Here is a 23,941-nt window from a genome sequence, read left to right as displayed (position 1 = left end):
CGACCGGTACATACTTCCACAACTGTCCGTCCTCGTAACGGAAATCTGAGTATTTATCCGGCTCTTCCTCCACCTTAGCGATCAGGTCCTCGTACGATGATATTCCTGGCTTGGAAGCTCGAATAGCGCAAATGCTGCGGGACAATGCGTCCGGCACTATATTGTCGACACCTCGGCGGTGGACAATGGTCATATCCAGATGCTGCAACTCCAAGCTCCAGCGACTAAGTCGTGACGACGGACGCCACTTGTTGTTGCGGATGTATTGGAGCGCCGAAGCATCTGTTATTAGGGTAAAGTGACTACCTTCGATGTAACCCCTGAATTTTTCTACCGAAATGAGTACAGCGAGTGCCTCTTTTTCGGTAGCCGCATAATTTTGCTGAGCCGCATTAAGTTTCTGGGAAACGAAGCTGATGACTTTCTCCGACCCGTCCTGAATTTGAGTGAGTACACCCGCTACGGCGCGATCACTCGCATCCGTTTGCACTATGAACTCCTTCTCAAAATCGGGATTTGATAGAATGGGAGCGGCGATCAACCGCTCTTTGATCGTTCGGAAGGCTTCCTCCGCTTCTTTAGACCAACGCACGTTCTTGGGCTTTCCGGCCAACAGAGCCGAGATCGGCGCCGAGAGGGTGCTGAAGTCGGGTATAAAACGCCGGTAATAATTAACCATTCCAAGAAAGCGTCGGACTTGACGGATGGTTCGGGGAGCTTCAAAATCCAGGATGCCCTGAACTTTTGACGGGTCAGGACGGAGACCATCACAGGACAAAAGATATCCCAGAAACGGAACTTCGGATCGGCAAAACTTGGACTTTTCGAGGTTAATCGATAGATTAGCATCGCTTAACCTTCGTGCTACTTCTTCCAAAAGACGGATATGGTCCTCGAAGTTGTCGCTGGCCACAATGATGTCGTCTAGATAGACAAACACCCACGGCTCCAGCTCTCCAACTCCGAGGATCTTATCCATCAGTCTGGACAAAGTTGCAGGGCTATTGGTGAGGCCGAACGGGAGGTGCGTGTATTGAAACATTCCGCGACCTTGTATACAGAACGCTGTTAACGGCTTCGATTCTTCGCTCAAAGCAATTTGAAGAAATGCATCCTTCAAGTCGATTGTACTCAGATATCGAGTTTTGCCCAATCGTCCTAAAATACGACCGACGTGCGCTAACGGATAACTGTCTCGTTTGGTCCGAGCATTAAGCTTTCGCGCGTCCAGACATAAACGTACAGTACCATTAGGTTTTTTAATCGGAACTGCATTGAGAGCCCATTTCGAAGACGACTCTTCAATAATTCCGAGGCGAAGTAGACGGTCTATCTCTTCGTTCAAAGCCTTGTGTATAGCGGGTGAATACGGGAATGGAGATACCCGTATTGGTGGAGAATCTTTATATTCATCCGTCAGTTGTATAGAATGTTGGACTAGTGAGGTAACCTCGAGCTGGTCTGACATAGCTGGCTTGAATTTCTGCTTAACAATTTCCAGTGCCGCTTCCTGCTCGGAGCTGAGCTCAACGAAGTCAGGTGGGTTACTGTCTGAGTTTTCCTCATAATCTACGAGGAACAGAATATCTGTGCCTTGTGAGATGTGGAGGTTGAAAGCAGAGAAGAAATCCATCCCGGCAATGCAATCAACGGGAAGGTCTTCAAAACTTTAATTTGATCCCTGAAATCGAAAGGAAGGTAAATGCATCCTACCACATCTCACAAGGCACAGATATTCTGTTCCTCGTAGATTATGAGGAAAACTCAGACAGTAACCCACCTGGGCCCCTACTTTTTCCGAACAAAACTTATTATCTCATTAGGGGGCAGCTGAAAGAGCATCGGTAGATATGCTGAAAACTGAACTCAACTCAATTTTTACGAAAATGCAGATAGGACTGACTTGCGATTCTCGGCAGATTACAGATAGTAAGTGCAGTGCAATTTTGCTTCAATTTTAAGCAAAAAACTGGTTTTGAAGATTTGTAAAACGATGATGGTTATTGCGCATTTCTCTCACCACTGGTCTATCGCAGAAGTTTTTGCAAATGCGGAAACGCAAATAAAAGTGCGCAATTGCATCAAATCGGGTGTGTCTTCGGTGTCTTCGGGGGACTTATTCTTCGTTAATCAAAGAATAAGTGCTCTGAAGACACCAACAGGATTCAATGCAATCCCGCACTTTTATTCACACTTTCGCACTTATGAGGCCGCACTTAGCAGTCCAGTAGTGAAAGAAATACACAATATTATCCTCCTAAGTAAAAGACATACTTAGTAAAAATATTGTATTTTGCTCTTAAAGATTTCTTATCTGCGGTTTCTTGAACAAGCAAATAATTGATAAAGATATTTCTCGATTACTTTTTCAAATCGACGTAAGTAACTTTCATACGGTTTTGAGAAAGTTAATTAAGAAGATTCACAACCTTTCTTGTAAAACAGAATTAAAATGAATCCCCTTTTAACATTTTTTTACCGTGTATATCGCTTAAATTTTGCATGCAATCAGCTCGCGTTAAAACACTAGGTAGTTTCTATCATTTACCACAATAATTGTATGATAAAATGATGCCGTTTCAATCAGTTACTTGCGACGTTTTTGTACCAGTGAAAAATCGACTCAAGTAGTGTTTTGTTTTGATTCTATTCGATCTAGCGATTTTTTTCTATTGATTTCGATAGTATTTCGTTCGAGAGTTACTTTTAGGTTATCTTAAAGAACTTAAACCATAATTTCTCCAGAAATGCCCCAGTGATTACTTAAAATTTCCTTTTTTCTGAGGATACCTTCAGAAATTACTCCCGAGATGCCTTCTATGATTTCTTCAGGAAGACCTGTGGAAATTCTTCGAGAAATTTCCCACGGAAGGTCTCTAAGAAATTATCCAGAATTTTTTCAAGGGATGTCCCCAGGAAATTGTCATATATCAGATATTTTTGGAGAAATCCCTGGAAAAAAATCCATAGAACATTGCTTTAACAAATCCTGTACTTAGTATTCGCTGATAAATTTTTGTAGAAATTCCTGCTGAACTTTTGCAAAAATTCTTTTTTTTTTTTGCAATCTTTATTACGAGATTTTTAGTCCTGGGCTAGTTCATCTCGGGACCAACGGCTTTACTTCCCCTCCGAAGGAAGTTGTCACTTTGAAATGTTTAGTGACTATCTCGGGGATGGGATTCGATCCCAGGTCCTCAGCGGGAGAGGCGTGCGTTCTAACCACTACACCAGGCCCGTCCCCTCATGCGGGGATTTCTTAAAAAACTCCCTAGCTCCTGAGAAATTTTTTTCTAAATAAGTTGCTAAGATAATTATGATAGTTATTTTTGAATAATAATCAGTTGAATCCCTGGATAACATCGAACAGTATTTTCTTGTGACATTTTCTGAAAGATTTTGAACAGAAACTATGATAAAACTTGTGTAGGAATGGTCAAAATAATTGCTGAAGTACAGGTAAGAAATGATGAGTAATGGAGATTTCACTTGATAATTGTTTGCTAGAACTGTAAGAGTAATTCGTGGATAAAATTTTCGAGAAAATTCAAACTAAATTTCTGGAAGAACTTAATGATGGTCAAATTTATTAAGGAATTCGTGGAATTCATAATAGATTTCCTGGAATAATCTCTGAAAGACGTATCCTTAACGATTTTGTTCGGGAACTTTGCCTTGAATCTTTGAGGATTTTCTTGAAAGAACTCCTGTAGGAATCCTTGGAAGATCTGCTATAGGGAGAGAAGATCTTCTACAGTTTGGGGATGAATCTGCCTACAGTAGAAAATCCCTCAATAAAAAAAAGACAAAAAAAAACTCTACAATACTACTGAAAAAAAAACTCTCTGTACTAAACCCGGTAATTTAATTTTTTTTTCAGATTTTCAGAAACTTGGATTAAAATAGCGACCAAGTCATTAAAAGAGACCTGTTACTAGCCCTGGCCAAAGTTTGCTTCAGATGATACCCAATGATGTCATCAGGACTTTGTTCTGGAATTTTTACGAACTGTCTATGGTATCGCTCCAAGAGTTTCGTTTGAGATACTTTCGTGAATTCCACCTGGAATTTTTCTAAGAATAACCACAGAAGTCATATCAGGGAATCCATCAGGAATTCTTCCGAAGATTCTTTCTGATTTTTATCAAAGACAATCATAAGTCTTCCAGGAATTTACCCAATAAATCGTTTTCTCACGACTTCCACCAAAATTCATGTTGAGAACATCTCCAAGAATTTTCTCCGGTGAATTGCTAGAATATCCTACAAAATTATTGTTCAGTTTTTGTTTAACAATTCAACCAACATTTTTCTAAGAATATCTTTAGGAATCACTACAGAGAGTAACATCTGATGATGAGTAGATGAAAAAACCGAATTTAGTACTATACCATTTAATTCCACTAGAGTTTGTATCCTTTGACAGATACGCGTATTTCGACCTCAACTGTAAGGCCGTCTTCAGTGTCGTGTACTAGACTCGACTTGAAGAAAACCATCGTATGCACACATTATATATTAACACTAGGTATAAACGTATTTCCCTACCCATTATTATTTTTTAAACTTAAAATTTATGAGCTTTAGGTACATTCCATCCCTCTTTTGTTGAAACTTTAAATGCTGAAAGGTACATCACGGGAACGATTAGTAGGTACCAAGTTGTACTAATCGTTCCCGTGATGTACCTTTCAGCATTTAAAGTTTCAACAAAAGAGGGATGGAATGTACCTAAAGCTCATAAATTTTAAGTTTAAAAAATAATAATGGGTAGGGAAATACGTTTATACCTAGTGTTAATATATAATGTGTGCATACGATGGTTTTCTTCAAGTCGAGTCTAGTACACGACACTGAAGACGGCCTTACAGTTGAGGTCGAAATACGCGTATCTGTCAAAGGATACAAACTCTAGTGGAATTAAATGGTATAGTACTAAATTCGGTTTTTTCATCTACTTATAGGTATTCTACTAAACAGCTCGAAGATTTATTATCATCTGATGATGATTTATTTCTAAATCAGCCCTTGATGAACTCCCGCAAGGATCTCTTAAGGATTGTCGTAGATAAACTGCTTAAATAGTTGCTATTAGCAGGTGTGGAACCTTAAGTGAATTTTTCAGAAGCCATGAAGATTATACTTCAGAAAACACCCGAGAAATTATTTAGAAGAACTGCAGGAGTAATCCTTGGACGAAATGGTGGAGAAATGCCCAGATATTTTTTTGGAAGAACTTCATGAAGAATTCTGAGAGAGTATTAATTATATTTACTTTGATAATTCCTGGAGGATTTTTTGAATTAATTCCTGATGTAAGTACAAGGAATGCGAAGGAATCCATGTGCAAATGCCTGCAAGGATAATTTGGGTAAGAATTCTCGTAGGTCTTCCTGAAAAAACCCCTGAACCGTTTTCTTCAAAAACTTTGGAATGATCCGTTGTAAATTTTCTTGATAGCAGTCCTGTAGGAATCTTTGGAAGATCTTATATAGTATCAACTGGGGAAAACAGTGGAAGAATTAGTCAAAAAATATCTGGAGGAAACACTGATAGTTCCTGGGAAAATTTTAACAGTAATCATCGTGGAAATTAAATGATGTTGCACTTATACTGGCCCACTGTACTACGCCAGTTCAGACGGGAGTGTATAGGTTAAAGGAAAGGTATGGCAGAGAGGTTTGCTATTTGGTTAGCAGACTGCCTATGTATCAGGCGAAAGGAAAGGCGTGCTATAATTATAGAAGAATGGAAGCGTAGTGAAACGGTTTCTTGTCCGTCTCCGGTTTTAGCGTTTGCTATGTACAAATAGTTTTGAGAGTGAGATAGTGAACGACAGAAGCAAGTGGAAGATACTACTACAAAGTACGAGGTAAGGGAGGGGCCTGGGATTGAACCCATGACCTTCTGCTTATCAAGCAGAAGCGGTAGCCATTAGACCATTAAACCCGTCTAATAGGCACTTATAAGCGGTTTCTTCACCACCGCTTAGGCCTTAAGCCTGGTTCAATCGTATGGGTAAACGTGGTTTACGGCTTAAGCTAAGGTGAAGAAATCGGCCCTTAGAGAGCTAAGATGAACAAAAAAAACGAAAAAGAGATCAAACTTATACCAATAAACCAAAACGAAACCTAATAGGAACCTGGAAATAAGAGTATGGTTTTTTACAGAATCAGTCCACACATTTCTCCGAAGTTTTCTTCAGGAATTCATTTAGTGGTTATTCCCTATGGAATTCTCCAAAGAATTTTCGTTAGAAATTCATCCACGAACTTTGTTTTGAATTCTACCTTAATTTTTTCAATGGTCGCGAATTTATCCGCAAAATTCTTTCAAAAATTATTTTTATGAAAGTCCTAAGTCCTCCATGATTTCCCTACGACATCCTCAAGGATTTCCGTTAAGAATAAACACTAAAAAACTACCTATAACTTCTTCAGAAATGCCTCCAAAGATTTCTTATGGTTTCCTATAAAATTAACTAGGAATTTCTCTAAGGATTTTTTTTCCTTTGTGGGGACATGATACCACTGCGACCATTAATTTGATCTATTGTGGATACCTTCAGGAATAACTTCCAAAGATTCATCCTAAGATTTCTTCAGAAATTCCTCCAGTAATTCTCAAGAAAAACTTCAAAGATTTTTTCCATGTATTCTTCCATGAATGGCTCCAGTCAAAGGTCAAGAGAATCATAAAACAAACTCTGATGAAACTTGTGCAAGTTACAAAGTCATTAATTAACAAGGATCTCTTGAGGTAGCTTTACAAGATTTCCTAGATAAATTCCTGAATAAATTGTTAAGATTATTGAAAAATAGATAATATCCCTCAGGATTTTCTAAAGGAATTCCTCGAAAAATGTCGGACGGAATCCCAAAAGAATTTTGAGTAGGAATGATCGGAGGTACTGGAAAAATTGTTGAACTGGAACCTCGAATAAACTTTCAAGGATATCATGGGGCTTTTTTGAGAAACTCCTTGAGATATGTTTGGAAAAACTATAGAAGTAACACTTGAATGAAATTTTGGAGAAACTCTTAGGGGTCATGCACAAATTACGTCACGCTTCAAGGGGGAGGCAAGCGTGACAAGCCTTACAAAATTTTCGGAGGACTCATACAAAAAACGTGACAAAGGGGATAAGAGGAGGTCAGAAAAGTTGAAATTTAGCGTGATATAATTTGTGTACCAGCCCTTACAAAAAATTCTACTGGAGCTTCATGATGAACCTAGGGGTTGAATTTATTAAAGAATACATTTCTGGAAAAGTTCTTAGTAAATTTCCTTAGTGAACGTGGATGGATTTTTGAAGGAATACACATGAACAGGTAGAGGGATTATTGCACTTTTTTGTTGTTGAAAAAATCTGACTTATTTTTTTTCGACTTAGGAATAAGTTTCTGTGGATTAGAGTAACAACTGGAGAATTCGGATAAAGAATTAGTGGAAACATATCTGGGGAAAATATTAGTGGATAGTATCTGCAGAATACTGGAAGTAGTAACTAGAGTACTCAAGGACATACTGAAGAAATTCCTCCAAGCATCCTTTGGAAAATTGCTGAAAAAAAATTCTAGGGGAGTGGGTAGAGGAATCTCTAAAAGAATTTCTGTAGAAATCCCCCAAGGCGTTCCTGAAAGTATTCTAGATGAAATCTCTGGATAAATCACTAGGATAATTCTTGAAGCTTTGCCTAGAGGAATCTGAAATGAAATTCCTAAAGCACCTATTGAACAATCGCGCTGTAGTAGTAGTATCTGAAAGTTTCTCTGAAGCCTATAGAATTTGCATCAGGATTCAATACAAGCGGATGAAGAAAAAATGACTTTAGAGACTTCAGAGTCCTTCTATTAAAAATAATGACTTTTCAGAGAATTGGAAATTGTGAAAAAATACAAAGTCTCTAAAAAGAGACCCTGAAATTCTGAAGAAACCCATGCGGTGCATCGCAGAAAGAATTTCTGGGAGATTGATGAAGGAAACACTTTCTGGAGAGACATCCGGATGAATCCCTGAAAGTATGCCAGAAGTAAGTAAAACTAATTGAATCTTTGTTGAAATCACTAGAAGAATTCCTGGAACTTTTTTTTTTGTTTTTTACAAGGGGGAAATCTGCAAACAGATCCCCTGAGAAGATAACTCAGGGAATGCGGGGATGACGCACCAACGACGACCCGCTAAAACCAGCCTATGCACTGTGCATGAGCAATTCATTTAGAATTGCTCAAGTGGTGAACAGTGCATCGACATGACCCTTGGACTCAGACCCTCATCTCCCCGGAACCACCTTACGGTATTTCTTCGGGAAGGGACCAGTGCATATAGCACAACACGTGTAGCAGAAGTAGCCTAGGCAAACTGCTTCTCCTAGCCGACTTAAACAATGTTACAAGGGACCAGCCTCGGCAGGGCTAATCCTCTGCAGCCAACTCTTGGTCGGCGCGCCATAGACGCTGCAATTCTAACATAATGTGAGTGACAGCCGTAGTTACTGCAATCGAACACGACATGCTCCGCTGTTTCCTCTACACCAGCACAATTGGGGCACGCAGGAGATTCTGAGTGCCCGAACCTATGCAGGTACTGTCTATAGCAACCATGTCCTGACAGAAACTGCGTCAGGTGGAAGTTCACTTCCCCATGGCTTCTACCATACCAATCTGACACATTTGGTATTAGTCGATGGGTCCATCTACCCTTAGTGGAGTTATCCCATTCCTGCTGCCAGCTTCTGAGCGTTTCCTCTTTACACGTGTCGCGGACTCCTCTGGTACCCCTTTGGTTGAAGCATTGAACATCTTCCTTGATGATGAGCCCGATGGGCGTCATCCCGGCTATGATGCACACGGCCTCTTTAGATACCGTCCGGTATGCACTTGCTACTCTTAAGCACATTATCCTGTACGTGCTTTCCAACCGCTTTAGGTTTCTGTTCGTTCTAAGCGCTTTTGACCAGATTGGTCCTCCATACCTTAGTATGGATAGCGCCACGCTTGCCAGCAGCTTGCGTTTGCTGGCAATTACAGTAGAGCTGTTAGACATCATCCTCGAAAGCGCCGCTATAGCCGTAGATGCCCTTTTACAGGCATATTCAACGTGGCTAGCGAAGCTCAGCTTGTCATCGATCATTACCCCAAGATGCCTGAGGGATCGCTTGGACTCTATGGTGCAATCACCTACCGAGATAAGCGCCCGTTGCTCGGACTTGCGGTTGTTGACCACCACCACCTCAGTCTTGTGACGGGCCAGTCCTAGTTTCCTAGACTTCATCCATTCCTCAACCAGGGAAATAGAGTGCGCTGCTGTCAACTCTACTTCCTCCATCGATTCACCATAGACCACTAGGGTGATATCGTCGGCGAAGCCAACAATCTTAACACCCGTCGGAAGGGGCAGCCTCAGTACGTCATCGTACATCGCATTCCATAACAGCGGGCCCAGGATTGAACTTTTCAAAGAGAAATCTGAGAAGTAATTACTGCAGAACCTGTGAAATAGTTACGTAATATTATCTTGAGCCTCTAGAATTTGGCAGCCGGATTTATTGCAAGCAGAATAAAGAAAAATGACTTTAGTCTATGAAGTCGTTCATATAAGAGGATTTAGAGAGCTTTCATTGAAACTAGAGACTTTATAGGGTCTTTCATTAGAATAGAGACCAAGTCTCAAAAAGCGGCCAAATGTTTTAAAAAACAGTAAAAATATGTCACGTCATGTGCGTATGGTCCCTAAGAATAAGGCGGTTCTTTCAAACACAAACGAGAGCTGCTGTTACGTCATGAATGAATTGAAGATATATTCTACAGATCATGAAAGGCTTAGTCCGAAGATAAACTAGGCTTCTAGCAATACGTAGCGTACCGAGATGGGTAGTCGTAAATACACATAAAATAGAACATGGAACATACTTACTTATGGTAGATTTTGATCAATGGAACTTTTACGCCTTCTTCACTTGCTTCACAGGAATGGTTCGTTTTTGAGGGATCCACTTCAAATAGGCAGGGTCTACCATTAGCTTGGGCTTCTTAAACTGTGGCAACTGTAGATGTTCTTGTACGGCTTTCCCCGTAACACAAATCACGTGCTGTCCCTTCCAGTATTTGACCATCTTCATCGACTGCAGCGTGTAGATGATGTCGTCTTGTGTGATCCCGGAAAGCTCACTAAGCTCCTTAATCGTCGTGGTGCGGTAATCCTTCATCAGCTCGAGCAGCGTGTAGGCCCAAAAGCTCCTATAACTCAATCGGCCCAAATCGGAGAGTGGCTTCTCCGGACTTCCAACGATTCCTTCGCGGCGCGACAGTTCATAGCTGAAGGCAATCAACAGCTTTCCATATCCTTTGCGTTGATAGGGAGGTAGAATCAAAATGCAAGCAACGTTGTTGCCTTCGGGGGATTCTTTCTCCTTGGAGAAGTACCCGACAATGTGTTGGCCATCCTTATCGATCTCACAGAGCACATAGAAAAAGAACGGATCGACATCGTAATAGAGAGTTTTGTGATCTAGAAACAGTTTTGCCATTAGGCAAAGGGTCTGACAATAGAAGCGATGATCCTTTCCATCAATTTCAAAGATAGAAACCGTTCCTTTACGATAAATTTCGTTACCCGGAGGTTGGCGTCGAGTGCAGGTCAATTTGTGATGCTGCAGCGTTTTGGCCAACCGCATATATCTAAGGCAGTACTCACACACGTACAGAGTTCCCACTTTCCCGTACTCTTCCGGGTATGGCGAGAAGTACCAGGTATCGATTTCGAACTTCCCAAACCGCAGCTTATCGATGTACTTCACTTTTGTGATGGCTTCATGTTCTTTCTCCAGGGCTGCCGTAGTCGGATCCATGTCAGCGTAGGTCTTCTGGACGTGATTAATTTCATCGTGACGCCTTTTCTGATTCCGAGTTATCTTTCTGTCCGGATCTCCATCTCCCAAATCAATTTCTGTACTGGGTTTTCCCACTTTGGGAGAATCTTTTGCATTCCCGGCATTAGTCACCAAAGGACTCTTCCCGTTGTAATCCTGCGCTAGCGGAGCACAAAGTCCGGTCGCTTTCTTATCTCCTCCCGCAACGGCACTGGAAATACGATCCCTACTAACCCACTGGTCCAATCTCCGGTTCAATCCCTCATAATGGATGTAATACTCCTGCTGTTTCGGATCGCAAGGATTTTGCCGGCTTTGAATCAGCTGAGCCGGATGCCAAGAGCCATCCTGACGCTGTACCAGGTATTCCGCTCCAATCACTAGCTTGTCTTCGCCATCTCCACCCTGAAAGCAAAATCATAATCAAATCATTCGATTTCCTTGGCTTCCAAACATCCCCCAAAACCATAATCAAAACAAAGCACTATTTACCTCCACCGAAGCCGATGACGCTTCCTTCACACTTGATGACGCCAATCCGGCTTTCGGGTTTTGCTTGCTCAAATCACTGTCCGCATCCTTTTCCTGCGCTTCGTTTCCCTTTGTCGTTTTGGTAGCGACCATTTCTGCAGCGCTGGTTTGGATTTTCCAATGAAAACGTAGCTTTTCGGCACTTTTTCCACTGTTTTAGGGGGTGACGAAAAAATGGACGACTTTGCGTGTTTGTTTTGGAGGTTAATTTTCTTCTTTTTTTTCTCGCGATAGTGACAGCAGTGTTGCCGGATTTGAGTCGACATTCGGAAAAATATCGCGACGAATTTCAAACAGGGCTGTGCCATACAAAATCGAGAGGGATTTGCGAGGGCTTTACTGCCGTTATACGCATAATTGTCCCATGTTACTCTTTGTGCATTTCGATTTTTCAAACCGTTTATTTTTACGTATAGGCAAATTTAATGCGCCACCAGCATAGAGGTCGCTAGGTAAGAAGGAGAGAAATGTCATTGAAAATGTTTGTTTACGTCCAAAATTCAATTTTTCGACCCAAAAATTAGCTCATAATCAATTAATTATTAAACTATTTTCCGTTGGCATAATCATTTTGACCCTTTATTCTTGCGATATGCATGATTTCACAACAAATTTAGCCACAAACAAAGAATCCGGAAGTTTATAACCTATGTAGCCAAACACCAATTTTCCAATTTTATCCCACAAATCGTACATGAACACTGACCGGATCTGTACATTCTGGAAGGAAAAAAAGTTTATCATGTTTTTCAATGCTCTCTGATCGTCTACAACATAACTATTCCGAGAAAAAGTGTAATATGTGTGCTCCTTCCTATGCTGCACACGGTGCGTTCTCAACCCAACCTCTTTTATGACGGTTCTCCTACTAGCCACCAGATGTCGAAGTGATCGTTCAGCTTTGAAAATATTAGCCTATAGTTTTAGAAAACACTTACCAAAAATTAAATTTGTTCGGAAACTCAACGAAAAGCAAGCCAAGTTAATTTGTCCCATTGTTGAATTTCCACGCATAACTGTCCCACTACTGTATTTCTACGCATAACTGTCACACTATACAATTCGCTGCGCTGATCTCGAACAAAATATTCAGTAGGCAGTTTTTAATTAGCTGGTGTTTGGGAAAATCGTTTTGAATATCTTCTTACGTTGGATTTACACCCCATGTGGAACATAACCTATATATGTGTTTGTATTATCGGGATACATTCATCATTCATGCGAGCCTGACGTCAAATTTGATTGAAATTTTCAATTTCAAAATATTATTTTCCATCCGTTTTTCAATCAATTTCAGTTAAACTTTCAGGATTGATCACAAAATTCTTCTAGAACCACAGTCGTCGATTAGAAATTTACCGTAATTTTGGAATTATCACGGGGAGTATTGAAATAATCCCTCTTGAAGAATCAGTAATCACTTTAATTTCGAGTCCATGGCTTGCGACACATCAACCTCATGATTTAGCAAACCAAGTCTAAATAAAAATAGTTCGACCGTCTTGGATGACTTGGCCACATGCTGGGTTGTTTATACCGGTTCACTGGTAGACGTGGCCATTATATTGGCGAATTTGAAACCTGGCTTGCGACCTATCAATTTTCATGAAATTGCGAATCAAGTCTAAAGGTTGTTCAAATGTATTTGAATGACCCTGTTTCCCAGAAGAAGTGTCCATTATATTGGCGGTTCTGAGACCTAGCTTGCAACATTTGAAACTTGATGAAGTCAAGAAGAAGTCAAAGTCAAGTCAAAAGAAGAATAGTTCAAGAGGTTTTGGTTGACCTGGCCACATACTGGGTTTTTCCGGATAATTAGTTTTTCGGTGAAAGTGGCAAATATGTTGGTGGTTTCAAAACTTAATTTGTGATGTATCAAATGTCATGATTTTGCAAATCAAGTCCAAAGAAATGTCAAATCTTTGGAAGATTTGTGTCGTGAATTTTGAGTTAAATATTTTCTTCGCAGAATTACATTGAATTTGCAGAAGAGTTTCTGTCAAGCCTTCAGTTGGAAGAGTCGATATAGGAATTAATTACATCTGATAAACCCTCAAACTTACTCATCCACTCTTTCTTTCACTAACTCATACTTTTTCTCATTATCACACATACAGAAAGCTTTGATTTCCACCCAAACTATAAAATCGTATTTCTTCACTTCCCCGCACGTGGCTCCGTTTGGCACATGGCACTTGAACCTTCATTAGGTGCCTCAACATAGTCTCGAGGATATACGTTCTCTACATTCAGTACAATCTATACGTAAGAACGGTCTTCTACAGCAGTGTGCTTAGCACATAATTGGTCACTACTTACTACTTAGTGGGACTGTTATGCGTAGAAATTCACCAAAAGCCCCGTATTCCTACGCATAACAGTCCCACTTTTAATTTCGTAGCTAATTTTACTTTATTCCCACAATACAAACTCTTGACTCTAATGAACACGCTATTCTTTGTACTATTGTAAAGATTTTAATTTAATTTACCACATATCTGGTCAATACGAGGCCTAAATTGACGAGCGGACAGAGCAAACCACACAGTGGATAACAGCGTAAGGAATTCGGTACAGAAAGAATTTGCACACGCGAGATTACTTTAGTAACTGTACTTTTATTGAAAGAAAGGAAATAACACGCACGAACTTGCTTCGTTGAAAGTTTGGTTTGGAATGAACTTTTCCTCTATGTTCCCGCGCTCAATATGAGGCGATGTGTCAGGTATGGCAACACCAGGGGCGAACCAAGGTGTGTGTATAGTGGAGAGGTGATCATCGAATACCGACATAAATAGGTCGTATGAATAAACTGAGCAAAAGCTTTTACTTTACTCAAATCCACCTGTCAAATCATTTTCCTGAGCATTTACTCAAGTTGGTATGATAAAACTGAGCATTTGGGCATTTACTTTTCGAACATCCAAATTCGTATGAATAAAGCGGTAAAAGCTGAGTAAATGCTCAGAAAATCCTGAGTCACCTACTGACCATGCTCAGTGCAGTACAAACGAACGCGAAAGTTGAAAGTACATCTTCCTCGTTTGGATTATGGTGATTTATTTCCAGATTCTGTAACTGGGGAAAGAGTGTTGATGTACCTGCAAGTAAATCAGGTACTTATTTATATGATTGGAAATGCCGGATCTTTGGACCTACATTCAAGCTATCAACCAGATGAGAATTTCAACAGTATTTAAAAACTTGACCGCAGCACATTAATTATCTTGGCAAGACTGTAGAATTTCCTTTTAAATAGCGCACAACTTCAGAAATAATTTCAAAAATTTATGACAAAAACGATTGTTTGTCTCTTTGATTATACCTGCTCATTTCAGTGGAAAAAAAAAATATATTTTTTGGCTTTTTCTATAACAAAATATCAATTGCCGAAAAAAACTTAAGGAAATAAACAAGATTTTTTTTTAAATCTCCTCTAGATATTTTTAATGGCATATTTTCAGATATTCCAATAATAATTCTTCAGGGAGTTTTTGAGACTTCCTTCAAAAATTCATTACCTGTCAAAGAATTCTTGCAAAGATTACTCCATAACTTTTTCCAAGATTTTTGTAGTAACGTTCTTGAATTACTCATTTTAAATTATTCATTTCCATAGATTTCTCTAAAAAATGGTAAAGAAATTCCATCAGCCTTCAATTCGCCTAAGAATGAAAGATAACCGTAGCGGTAAACACACATCTATTCAGCAAGATCAAGCTGAGGGTCTTGGGTTGTGTATCCCACCGGTCGAGGATTTTTGCGTAATGGAAATTTTTCCGACTTCCCCCAGGGCTTAGAGTTTCTAAATATTCAGGGCTGGTAGCAAGAATTGGTACCGAAAAAAGTTATTTTAGTGACCAAATTTGAGAAATAAGTGACTAAAAAGTGACTTTCTATTCTCGAAAAAGTGACTTGAAAAGCAAGCCGTAATCAATTTTATTTCAATTCTAGTATACTGTTTTACGATCAATATCAATCATGATATTCCATAAATATTCCATATGATCTTCTGCAGGTAGTAGGTCTACACGCAGCGAACTGGACTATCGAAATTCATACATTTTGCCTTATGAAAGATGGAACGATTATCGCTATAGGAACGCTTTATGTATCGTTTTAGCATCACTCAACATCAAGGCATCGATATTCGCGGGGTGTACGCACGAGCCTATCGATCGCAAGGTCCTTGATTCGATTCCAGGTTGCCGCGAAAACTATTTTTGTTTTCAAATTTCGGTTTCATAAGGCAAATTTATGAATTTCATCCCGATTCCTTGTGGCGAACTTTCATAAGGGGTTCCTATGTTTATCCATAGTTAATTTGCCTGAGTGTAGTTGAGTACCATATTTGGACATATTTATTGTGCTTCCAAATTTACAAGATATCGCCTAGAATTTTTTCAAACAGGGTTGTTTATATTTACGTAAATAATCCTTTTTAGTAGATTTTCAATATTTTCAAAATGTTGTGTCTTTTATATTACCAAAGTATTTTATATTGAAAATTTTAATAAGAATTTGGAACATTTGTAAAATTAAATTTTTTGTCATTTCACATTTCCATTTAAACTCCAGCTCTTCTACCTAATAAAGTCAATATTTTTATGCATTAATCGATATTTCAAATAAAAAATGATGACAGAAGATCGAATTTGATTGGAATACTGCTTAAATCGCGTCCTTTAAACGCCGACTAAGAAAGAAATTTGCCATCAGTAAGTTTAATGGAAGGTATTCACATTCTAAGACTTCCTCGTAAAATTACGACAAGTAATTTTTCGTTTTGCCGTAAATTATATACCTTCATGTATTCAATCTGATTTTTTTTTAAAGAAAAACCACGAACGAAAAAAAAACAAAATTAAAAAAAATCATATTTTTTATGAGAAATTTTGAAAAATTTACGAGGAATTTCTAAAAAAAATCCTAGTATAATTTCTGATGAAGCTTGTGTGAGTTATAATGATGAATACCTACAAGGATAACTGAAAGATCTCTCAAATTCTTGATGAATATATTTGTTGATAAATTGCTATGATAATAAAAGCATATTAATTCATCAATGGTCGGAGCAATAACTGTAATAATTGCTGTAGTATTAACTAGTGTGGAACCTTGAATGAAATTTTAAAGAATCTATGCAGGTCTTGTATTTAAAAAAATATCAGTGAAGTGTTTGATCCGCAGTAATAATATTTTGAAGAAATGCTGGACAAATTTCTAGAGGAATCTGATGGGGAATCCCAGATGCAATTCGTCGAGCAATTCTTGGAAAAGATTTTATCCAATAAAACCTTAAGTAAGTTTGGAGAAATTCCAGAGAGTTATTATGGATGAATTTTTAAGAGAATCCTCATAAAAAGACCTGGATTAAAAATGCGTAGGAATTATTGTAGGGTTTCTTGTAAAAATGTTGATTTTTTTTCGAAAACTCTATAATAAACCTTTGGGTAAAAACTTCTGTAGGGCATGCGGGAAGAATCCTAGAAGTAGCGATTGAAGAAATCTGTAAAAGAATCAGTGATCTGGAGGAAATACTGAGATTTTTTCTTCAGAGTAATCTCTGTGAAAATTACTGGAGGTAGTAGCGTGGGAATGCTCTAAAATTTTTAGTATAAAATTGAGAAGAAATTCCTCTGAGCTTCTATTGAAAAATTGCTGGGGGCATTCCTGGTGGAGTTCTTGAAAGTATTCCAGAAGGAATCTCTGGATAAATAGTTACGTAATAGTCTCTGAAAGTTTCTCTTGAGCCTCTAGAATGTTGCACCAGAATTCATTGCAAACAGATTAACCATCTATTTCCGACGACTTAATCGACAGTTTCTTTATGAAAAAGCGTTTTTATAAAAGGTAATTCAAAAAACAATATTTCAAGGGGCTACTTTTTTTAAAATCAGTTTAACATTTGTTGGTTGTTTTACAATAGTAAACTGATTGCTTACCAATAGTTTTACTATTCAAAAAGTTAGTTTACTTTTGGATTAATTTGATAAGTATAGAATCATAATCTACTGTTAACTCTCCCTTACTCGATATTTCGTATCTCGATATCGAGTTAGAGAACCACAGTAAAAGTTGGTTTTCATGGCTACTGCGATGGTCCCTCGGATCGCATTTGCACTGGTTTTGTGTTCCATAATTCGATACCTCCCTTACTCGATGCCCCCTTCAATATCGAGTTATGGAGAGTTGACTGTAGAAACTAATGCATAGTATTCCTCTGGTTCGGTTTGCCTCAAGTTCGTCAAAAATAATTGAGCTCTGGAACTACCATGGGAAAGAAAGGGTTATTGCAAAAAAGTGACTTTAGATACCATATTGATTATAATGTCTTTAGAGACCTTAACTAAAAATAAACACTTTTTAGAGATATGCATTGAAATAGTATCCAAGCCTTTAAAAAAGATCTGCCTACCTGAAAATATACTATTTGTAATAGCTTTCATCTTTTCCTACAAATATTATTTATTTCATATGCTCATGAAAGATACCCAACTAGAACTGGGAATCGTATTTGCCTTTCCCATTTTAGCAATCCTACACACTCAATCTGTTCGGTAAAAATAACTGGGTTTTGGAACTACCGAAAAAGTCAGTAAACTAAAAATAAATGTCAGAAATCGAAATACAGAGATTTTCCACTGAAATTTTGCAGAGAGCTTTCTTTTTATATCATATATCGATAAAAAATAAAGCATGGTGAAATTTGCATTTCAATTGCGCGTGGCGACAGTTTTCATTTTACTGACTTTTTCGGTAGTTCCAAAACCCAGTAAAATTTTACCAACCCCAGTAATTTAATCTAACTGTGTAAGTCCTACTTCCTTATTTAAACAAGTTATTTGAAATATTAAAAATAATTTAAAGTGAATTGACTGAATACCTCAAGTTGTAACAGCGGCGCAGCCGAATTTTTTTTTTATTGAAGGAATGTTGTATTACAAAAAGGACATATTCTGTCATAATAATTACTGGTTCGAGGTTTTTTTCCTGCGTATACACACTCAATCACGATTTGCTTGTTCGGTAATTTTTTATACTGGGTATGAATTGTAAATCATAAAAAATACCGAACTTTCAGCTTTTTAATTGAAAACTTCTGAGGTTCAGTAATAAATTTTACTTTTTACTGAACTACGGTAGCTGTCAGACCCAATTTTGCAACATTACCGAACAGACCGAAAAGTCAGTAAAAACAATTACCGACTATTCAGTAGTTGATGTTTTTTACTGACTTGTCGTCAAAATCAAATCAAAACAAACTGATGCGCATGCGGGAAAGTGTCAAATGAGAATCTCCTGCTGTAAAATCGTCCGGCGCCGGGAGTCACGGCTTTGGCAATCAAGCTTTTCCTGCACCTATTTTGCGCTTTCCCGTGGTAAGTAATCGAAATTTAGTGAGAAACTCAACCATTTTAAGCAACCAAAAAGGCTCAGGACTGCTTACGTTGGTAAATTCGGATGGTTTCCTTACAAGAGGTGAAGTCATCTGCATCATTGAGTTTGCCTCTTGTATGCAAACCATCCAAATAATGATTTTGTCACACATTTTTCGATTACTTCCACTGAGATATGAGCATACCGTAGATGTTTATTCGTACGAAAAATGCATGTCGATGTCCATGTTCATGTCGATTGGGTGTTAATTTGAATTGATTTCTGAAAAAACAGTATCCGGAGAAGCAAATCGGAGCATGGGAAACTGGAAAGCCAGTAAAAACGCTTTACAATTTTACTGACTAAGTCAGTAATTTCCATCAATCAAAACATATTTTGATTTACTGGGTTTTTTCGGTAATCGTAAAAATTACCGAAAAAACCGTAGTTCCAAAACCCAGTAAAATTTTACTGGGGTCGGTAATCTGAATTGGCTGTGTAGCCGAAATCCTCTGATAATTTCAGTTTTTTTCCAGGTTGAATAAAATTCCCTGATAATTCCAGGTTTTCCAGGATTTTGTAGGTAGTAGACACCCTGCTAACTTAAAACTTAGCCTAAATTAAGAAGGCCGATTCAAAATTTTCTCCCGAAAAATTAGCTCAAAATAGTTGAAAAAAGTGACTTTTTGACGAAAAAAGTGACTTTAGTTGAAATGGCTTCAAAAAAGAGACTTTAAAGTGACTGGCCTCAAAAAAGTTACCAAGTCACTAAAAAGTGACTCGCTACCAGCCTTGTAAATATTTGCCACACGTTATGCTGATAAGAACACTAAGCTGAGAAGCAGGCTCTGCCCCAGTTGGGACATAACACCTAAAAGAGGAAGAAGTAGGAAATATTTTTGAAATTTATCCGCAGATTTATAAATATTTTTTCTCAAAAATCTTAGAAAGTTTCTATGGGAATTCCTCCAGAACTCAATTAGGAATTCGGAGGAACTTTTCCGAAAATTCTTCAATGCTATGAAATTTTAAGGTATTTATATAAGAAATATTTTAAGATTTTAATCGATTTTTGAAAATATATCGTCTTTTCACATTTTATGAATTTCTACATTCAAGGGATTTTGGAGATGAACCAGCCTAGGGCTGAAAATCTCCTTAATAAAGCTATAATAATAATAATAATAATAATAATAATTCAAGGGATTTACTTGATACCTTAAAAAATTTCTGGAGTTATCTTCCGATGAGCTATTTAGAAAATTTTCAAGAAATTGTTGAAATAATTTATAAAAACTCTGAAATACTTACAAATATAGCGCATTGCGCACATTATAAGTACAGGATTGTGAATAAAAGTGCGGAATTACGTCGGATCGATCTGGTGTCTTCACTGAACTTAAATTATTAAAGGCGTATTCATGGGAATCATTGAACTTTTAGACTAGAGATTACATTAACTATAATCAAAGTAGTTTTAGAGCTTTTTATCCTTTTTTTTCAAGAATTCATGGAAAGTACCTTCTGAGAAATTTCTTTTCAAATATTTGTAGAATGATCGTTCAAGAACCTTTGAGGGATTGTACTAGATATTTCCAACATTTTTCAAGAATACTCTCAGTAATCTCACCACAATTTCTTCCTTAGATTGGTTAGTGTTTAACTAACCAATCTAAGGAAGAAATTGTGGTGAGATTACTGAGAGTATTCTTGAAAAATGTTGGAAATTAAACAAGAATTGTTTCATGAAGGTGAAGATACATAGAAGCCACACCTCAATAATCTAAAAGAGCACAAATATAGAGAGACAGAGTGCCGAACACTTGACCGTTTGGTCTCTCACTGGTGGTGACCTGTGGTGACCAATCGATCAAACTATCAAATCCATAATCCATTATCCACTTGAGAAAATCTTTAGAAAATTCAACGCGATCAAGTTTTGCAGCATATTTGGTTTATTATTTCAATCAGGACTCTACGGCATTTCAACGTTGAATACGGGCCCATTGCTTTGTCCCATGGATCCTTCTTCACTACTGGTCAAACAACTGCTATCAATACTGAGGTTTCCCTTTCGTTTTTTGATGTTGCTGCGCCGCTGGGACTCGTGTTGCTTATTAAACTTGTGACACCTGTTGGCTCTCTACCCATCGATGGGAGCTGTTTGAGAAGGAAAGAACATATTGCAAATTATTGTAATTAAACTACAAAATAGTTAAGTGTTAAATACTTACAGTTGCGTACGGACCGATTACATTCATCGGTGGCTTATGCGGAGCAAGGTAGGATCGATGCGCGGACGAATCAGTTATCGTCACACTGCAGCATTTGGTATACCGTTTGTACCCCCACAGGTGGCACAGGATGGCTATAAATTCTCCCCGGTTGTGTTTTCCCGTTTTTGTGTATGACTCCAGCAGCCGGCAACAACAAAAAAGACGGAAAAGATCCACAAAGGCACTAAATTGTTCCACCGCAAGGATTCTTTTTCCTCGCGGGTCAAAACAAAACAACATTTTTGATAGAGTAAATGCTAAGTTCGAAATTCGAACTTACTCTGAGCAAAGTATCGTTTTATTCATACCGTTTTGAGTAAATGCTCAGAGACTTTACTTCGTTCAAATCGGGTTGAGCATGAGCAAGTACTCGGTTTTATTCATATGACCTAATATGTGTTAAAATCTTAAAACGCGTTTTTCTCGATTGCATATTTTGGATCATGGGACAATTATGCGTATAACGGCAGTTTACAATAAGCCATTTTATGAGACGTTTCAAATCATATGTTTTTTATTTGTTTACCAGCTTTGAAACTTGCTGGCGGGCCCATTTATTTACGTTTTTTCTAGCGCCACATTTGGGAGGAGCTCATTCATTAATGGCGTGCAACGAGCTTTTCAATCTTCCCCAGTAAAATTAAAATCAGCAGGCAGGGAAGAATTTATTTTATTTACTGGTATCATCAGACATGTAATCGCGTAAAAATAGCCAGAAAGAGGCGAAAATGTCATCATCAACAAAAACGTTGCCAGCGCCATTCACATATCATGCTAGTTTTTAAAACAATAACAATGAGCGGCCCGCCAGAAAACGTCAACCGACTGTCTCGTAAAATGGCTTATGGGGCTCTGCACAAAAATCTTTCTCTCTCTTTCAGCCCTTCACAAAATTTGTAAACAGCAAGGCCAGTAAACGTCAAAATCCCATGCAAAATCAAAACAGTGCAGAGCCCCATATGAAAATGTTATTCCAAGCGTGTGCTAGAATAAGGGCGTAAGCTGCTTGATCGATTTCTCTTCATCGATCCTCTCTTCTGTGAATAAAGGTGACAAGATGTGGGATTGTTGAAGCATCTTTAACGGGGGCGACTATGGACCAATGCACGAGTTCATTATTTTAGCTTCAAATTAATGAACTCGTGCATGGATCAATGGACCAATGGACCAATGCACGAGTTCACTAATTTGACGTTTCAGCGGTGCCATATTCACTCGTTGCCATGGTCACATAAATCACACGGCACCGCTCAAAGGTCAAATAATGAACTCATGCATTGGTCCATTTCACGAGTTCACTATTTGACGTTTGAACTCGTGCATCGATCCATTCGGGTGATTAAAATGATCACCCACTGAGCTGTCATTTTAGTTTAATCACTCATTCTCACCGCTACCATACCCAAGCAACCATGGAGCATTATATTGAGGATTTCTCCCACCATGTTTGCCATATATTGGATGGCGTCGTAGCTAACAAAACCAACAAGTAACGCACATGTAACGCAATATGTTGGATTGTACATTGAAAGCAAGTTGCGTGCTTCTATTAAAGTGCCATCACAGACAAACAGACGTAACACTTAGAACAAATCTCGATCCAAATCATAGTCGCGAGGACATGTACGCCCAATGCTAAAATTAGTGTGTTTGGTCGACGGGCCAACAGATGGCTGTAGTGTGTAAACGTCAAACGCGAACAAAAACGATGCGAGCGCTGCGGGTGGGGGATTGGCCACCTACCATATTTTTGAATCGACCGTTAAAAAGGTGGTCGATGGACAATGATGGGAGTGTGACGTCTGTTTGTCTGTGGTGCCATATAAACTGACGTGTGAGTATTTATTTTTCCACGTTCAAAATGTGCACGAGAATCTATTCCTCAACAAAATGAACAATATCATTGCTTATATAGAGCAGCTGCATAGCCGTAAGCCTACCGTTGAAGTAGTTTAAAAGTGGGAAAAGGCCCTGATGTAGTCGAACTAATGCAAGAATGTTTATAAAGAATCCTAGCAATTCATAAAGTAATATTAGTGCATTGAAACATTTGTAATGTAGCGTTAATGCTCTTTTGCTTGACAGCTCTTGTAATTTGTCGAATAAAAGCAATGTCACAACAGTCACAATAGTCATTTAAAAATATGCATAAAAGTTGAAAAAATAACATTTTTCTAAAAGGCCCCATCTTATTTTCCGCTAATCAGGATATTCATCGCAAATGCGGCCTTTTTTCAAAAAGACCTCATTTCTATATCTGACGGAAACCGAGTTGAGGCCTGTTAAACAAACATCAAAATTGCAATGTAGATTGCGAAAAACGTTCCGAATTAACTCAGAAGATGCAGGTTATACTACGGAGCGACTGCTCCTTGTATTATTTTATACAGTGGTTGTCTAAACGGCGAACATTATCGGGTTCCTATAGACTGATGTATTTTGTATCATACTACCTAATAATACCTGTGTCAGCCTGTCTGTACTTCATTTTCTGTCTGTACTGCATTTTCTCGACGACAAACTCGCGTAGCACATACATAATGTTCATGGATGACGAAGGGTTCAATCAATCACATATTTAATCGACCGCACGAATCTTCTCTTGTTGTAGGGATCTCCATGTACTTTACTTCACCACTTAACACTCTTCTACATTTCAAATTTCATATTTCATCATCAATTTTGAATGATTTTCAAAAGCCCACATCAGAAGATGATGAAAAAACAAGCCACAACTAGAAGGCCTCAACACATTTTAGAGTAAACAAAGGCGTCAACTCACAGGCCTCATCAGCGTCGGCCGGCGTCTATGGGCACAAATGAAAAGGGCTGCACAGCTTTTGGTGAAATAAAAGCCTCATTTCCTTTCACTTGTTTTTTTAGC

General features: G+C 38.4%; 2 protein-coding genes and 1 long non-coding RNA gene across 4 annotated transcripts in view; all 3 read right to left on the bottom strand.

The window, feature by feature from the left end:
• LOC5569133 overlaps positions 1-23,672 on the bottom strand; it is a 93,799-nt gene extending 70,127 nt beyond the window's left edge. Inside the window, exon 1 of the mRNA XM_021855989.1 lies at positions 23,521-23,672. Within this exon, the coding sequence (XP_021711681.1) occupies positions 23,521-23,605 (85 nt within the window). The 5' untranslated portion in view covers positions 23,606-23,672. The remainder of the gene's footprint in view (positions 1-23,520) is intronic.
• LOC5569493 (histone acetyltransferase KAT8) lies at positions 9,775-11,631 on the bottom strand. Of its 2 annotated transcripts, none has more exons than XM_021855991.1 (2): positions 11,354-11,631; positions 9,775-11,275 (listed from the first exon to the last, which is right to left on the bottom strand). In XM_021855991.1, the coding sequence occupies exons 1-2, from the start codon at positions 11,492-11,494 to the stop codon at positions 9,944-9,946; spliced, it is 1,473 nt and encodes a 490-aa protein (XP_021711683.1). In that variant the 5' UTR covers positions 11,495-11,631; the 3' UTR covers positions 9,775-9,943. The 2 variants fall into 2 exon arrangements, with proteins under 2 accessions (XP_021711683.1, XP_001658578.2); XM_001658528.2 differs by having other exon boundaries at positions 11,363-11,630.
• On the bottom strand, positions 20,714-21,460 carry LOC110679890. The gene is made up of 2 exons (XR_002502782.1): positions 21,016-21,460; positions 20,714-20,941 (listed from the first exon to the last, which is right to left on the bottom strand). It is a non-coding gene; the product is annotated as an uncharacterized LOC110679890 (long non-coding RNA).
• Positions 23,673-23,941: the final 269 nt, after the last annotated feature.

The sequence above is a fragment of the Aedes aegypti genome, chromosome 3, assembly GCF_002204515.2.
Source record: "Aedes aegypti strain LVP_AGWG chromosome 3, AaegL5.0 Primary Assembly, whole genome shotgun sequence".
Taxonomy (NCBI): Eukaryota; Metazoa; Arthropoda; class Insecta; order Diptera; family Culicidae; genus Aedes; species Aedes aegypti.
The sequence above is the reverse complement of the archived record's forward strand: the minus strand, read 5'-3'. Positions and strand labels throughout refer to the sequence as shown.

What these genes read in the sequence shown, in the direction of transcription:
- LOC5569493 (XM_021855991.1), bottom strand. Translation starts at nt 11,494, where the DNA reads ATGGTCGCTACCAAAACGACAAAGGGAAACGAAGCGCAGGAAAAGGAT. An exon ending in CTTCGGTGGAGGTAAATAGT is followed by an intron (nt 11,276 to 11,353) that starts GCTTTGTTTTGA and finishes TTTTGCTTTCAG; the next exon opens with GGTGGAGATGGCGAAGACAA.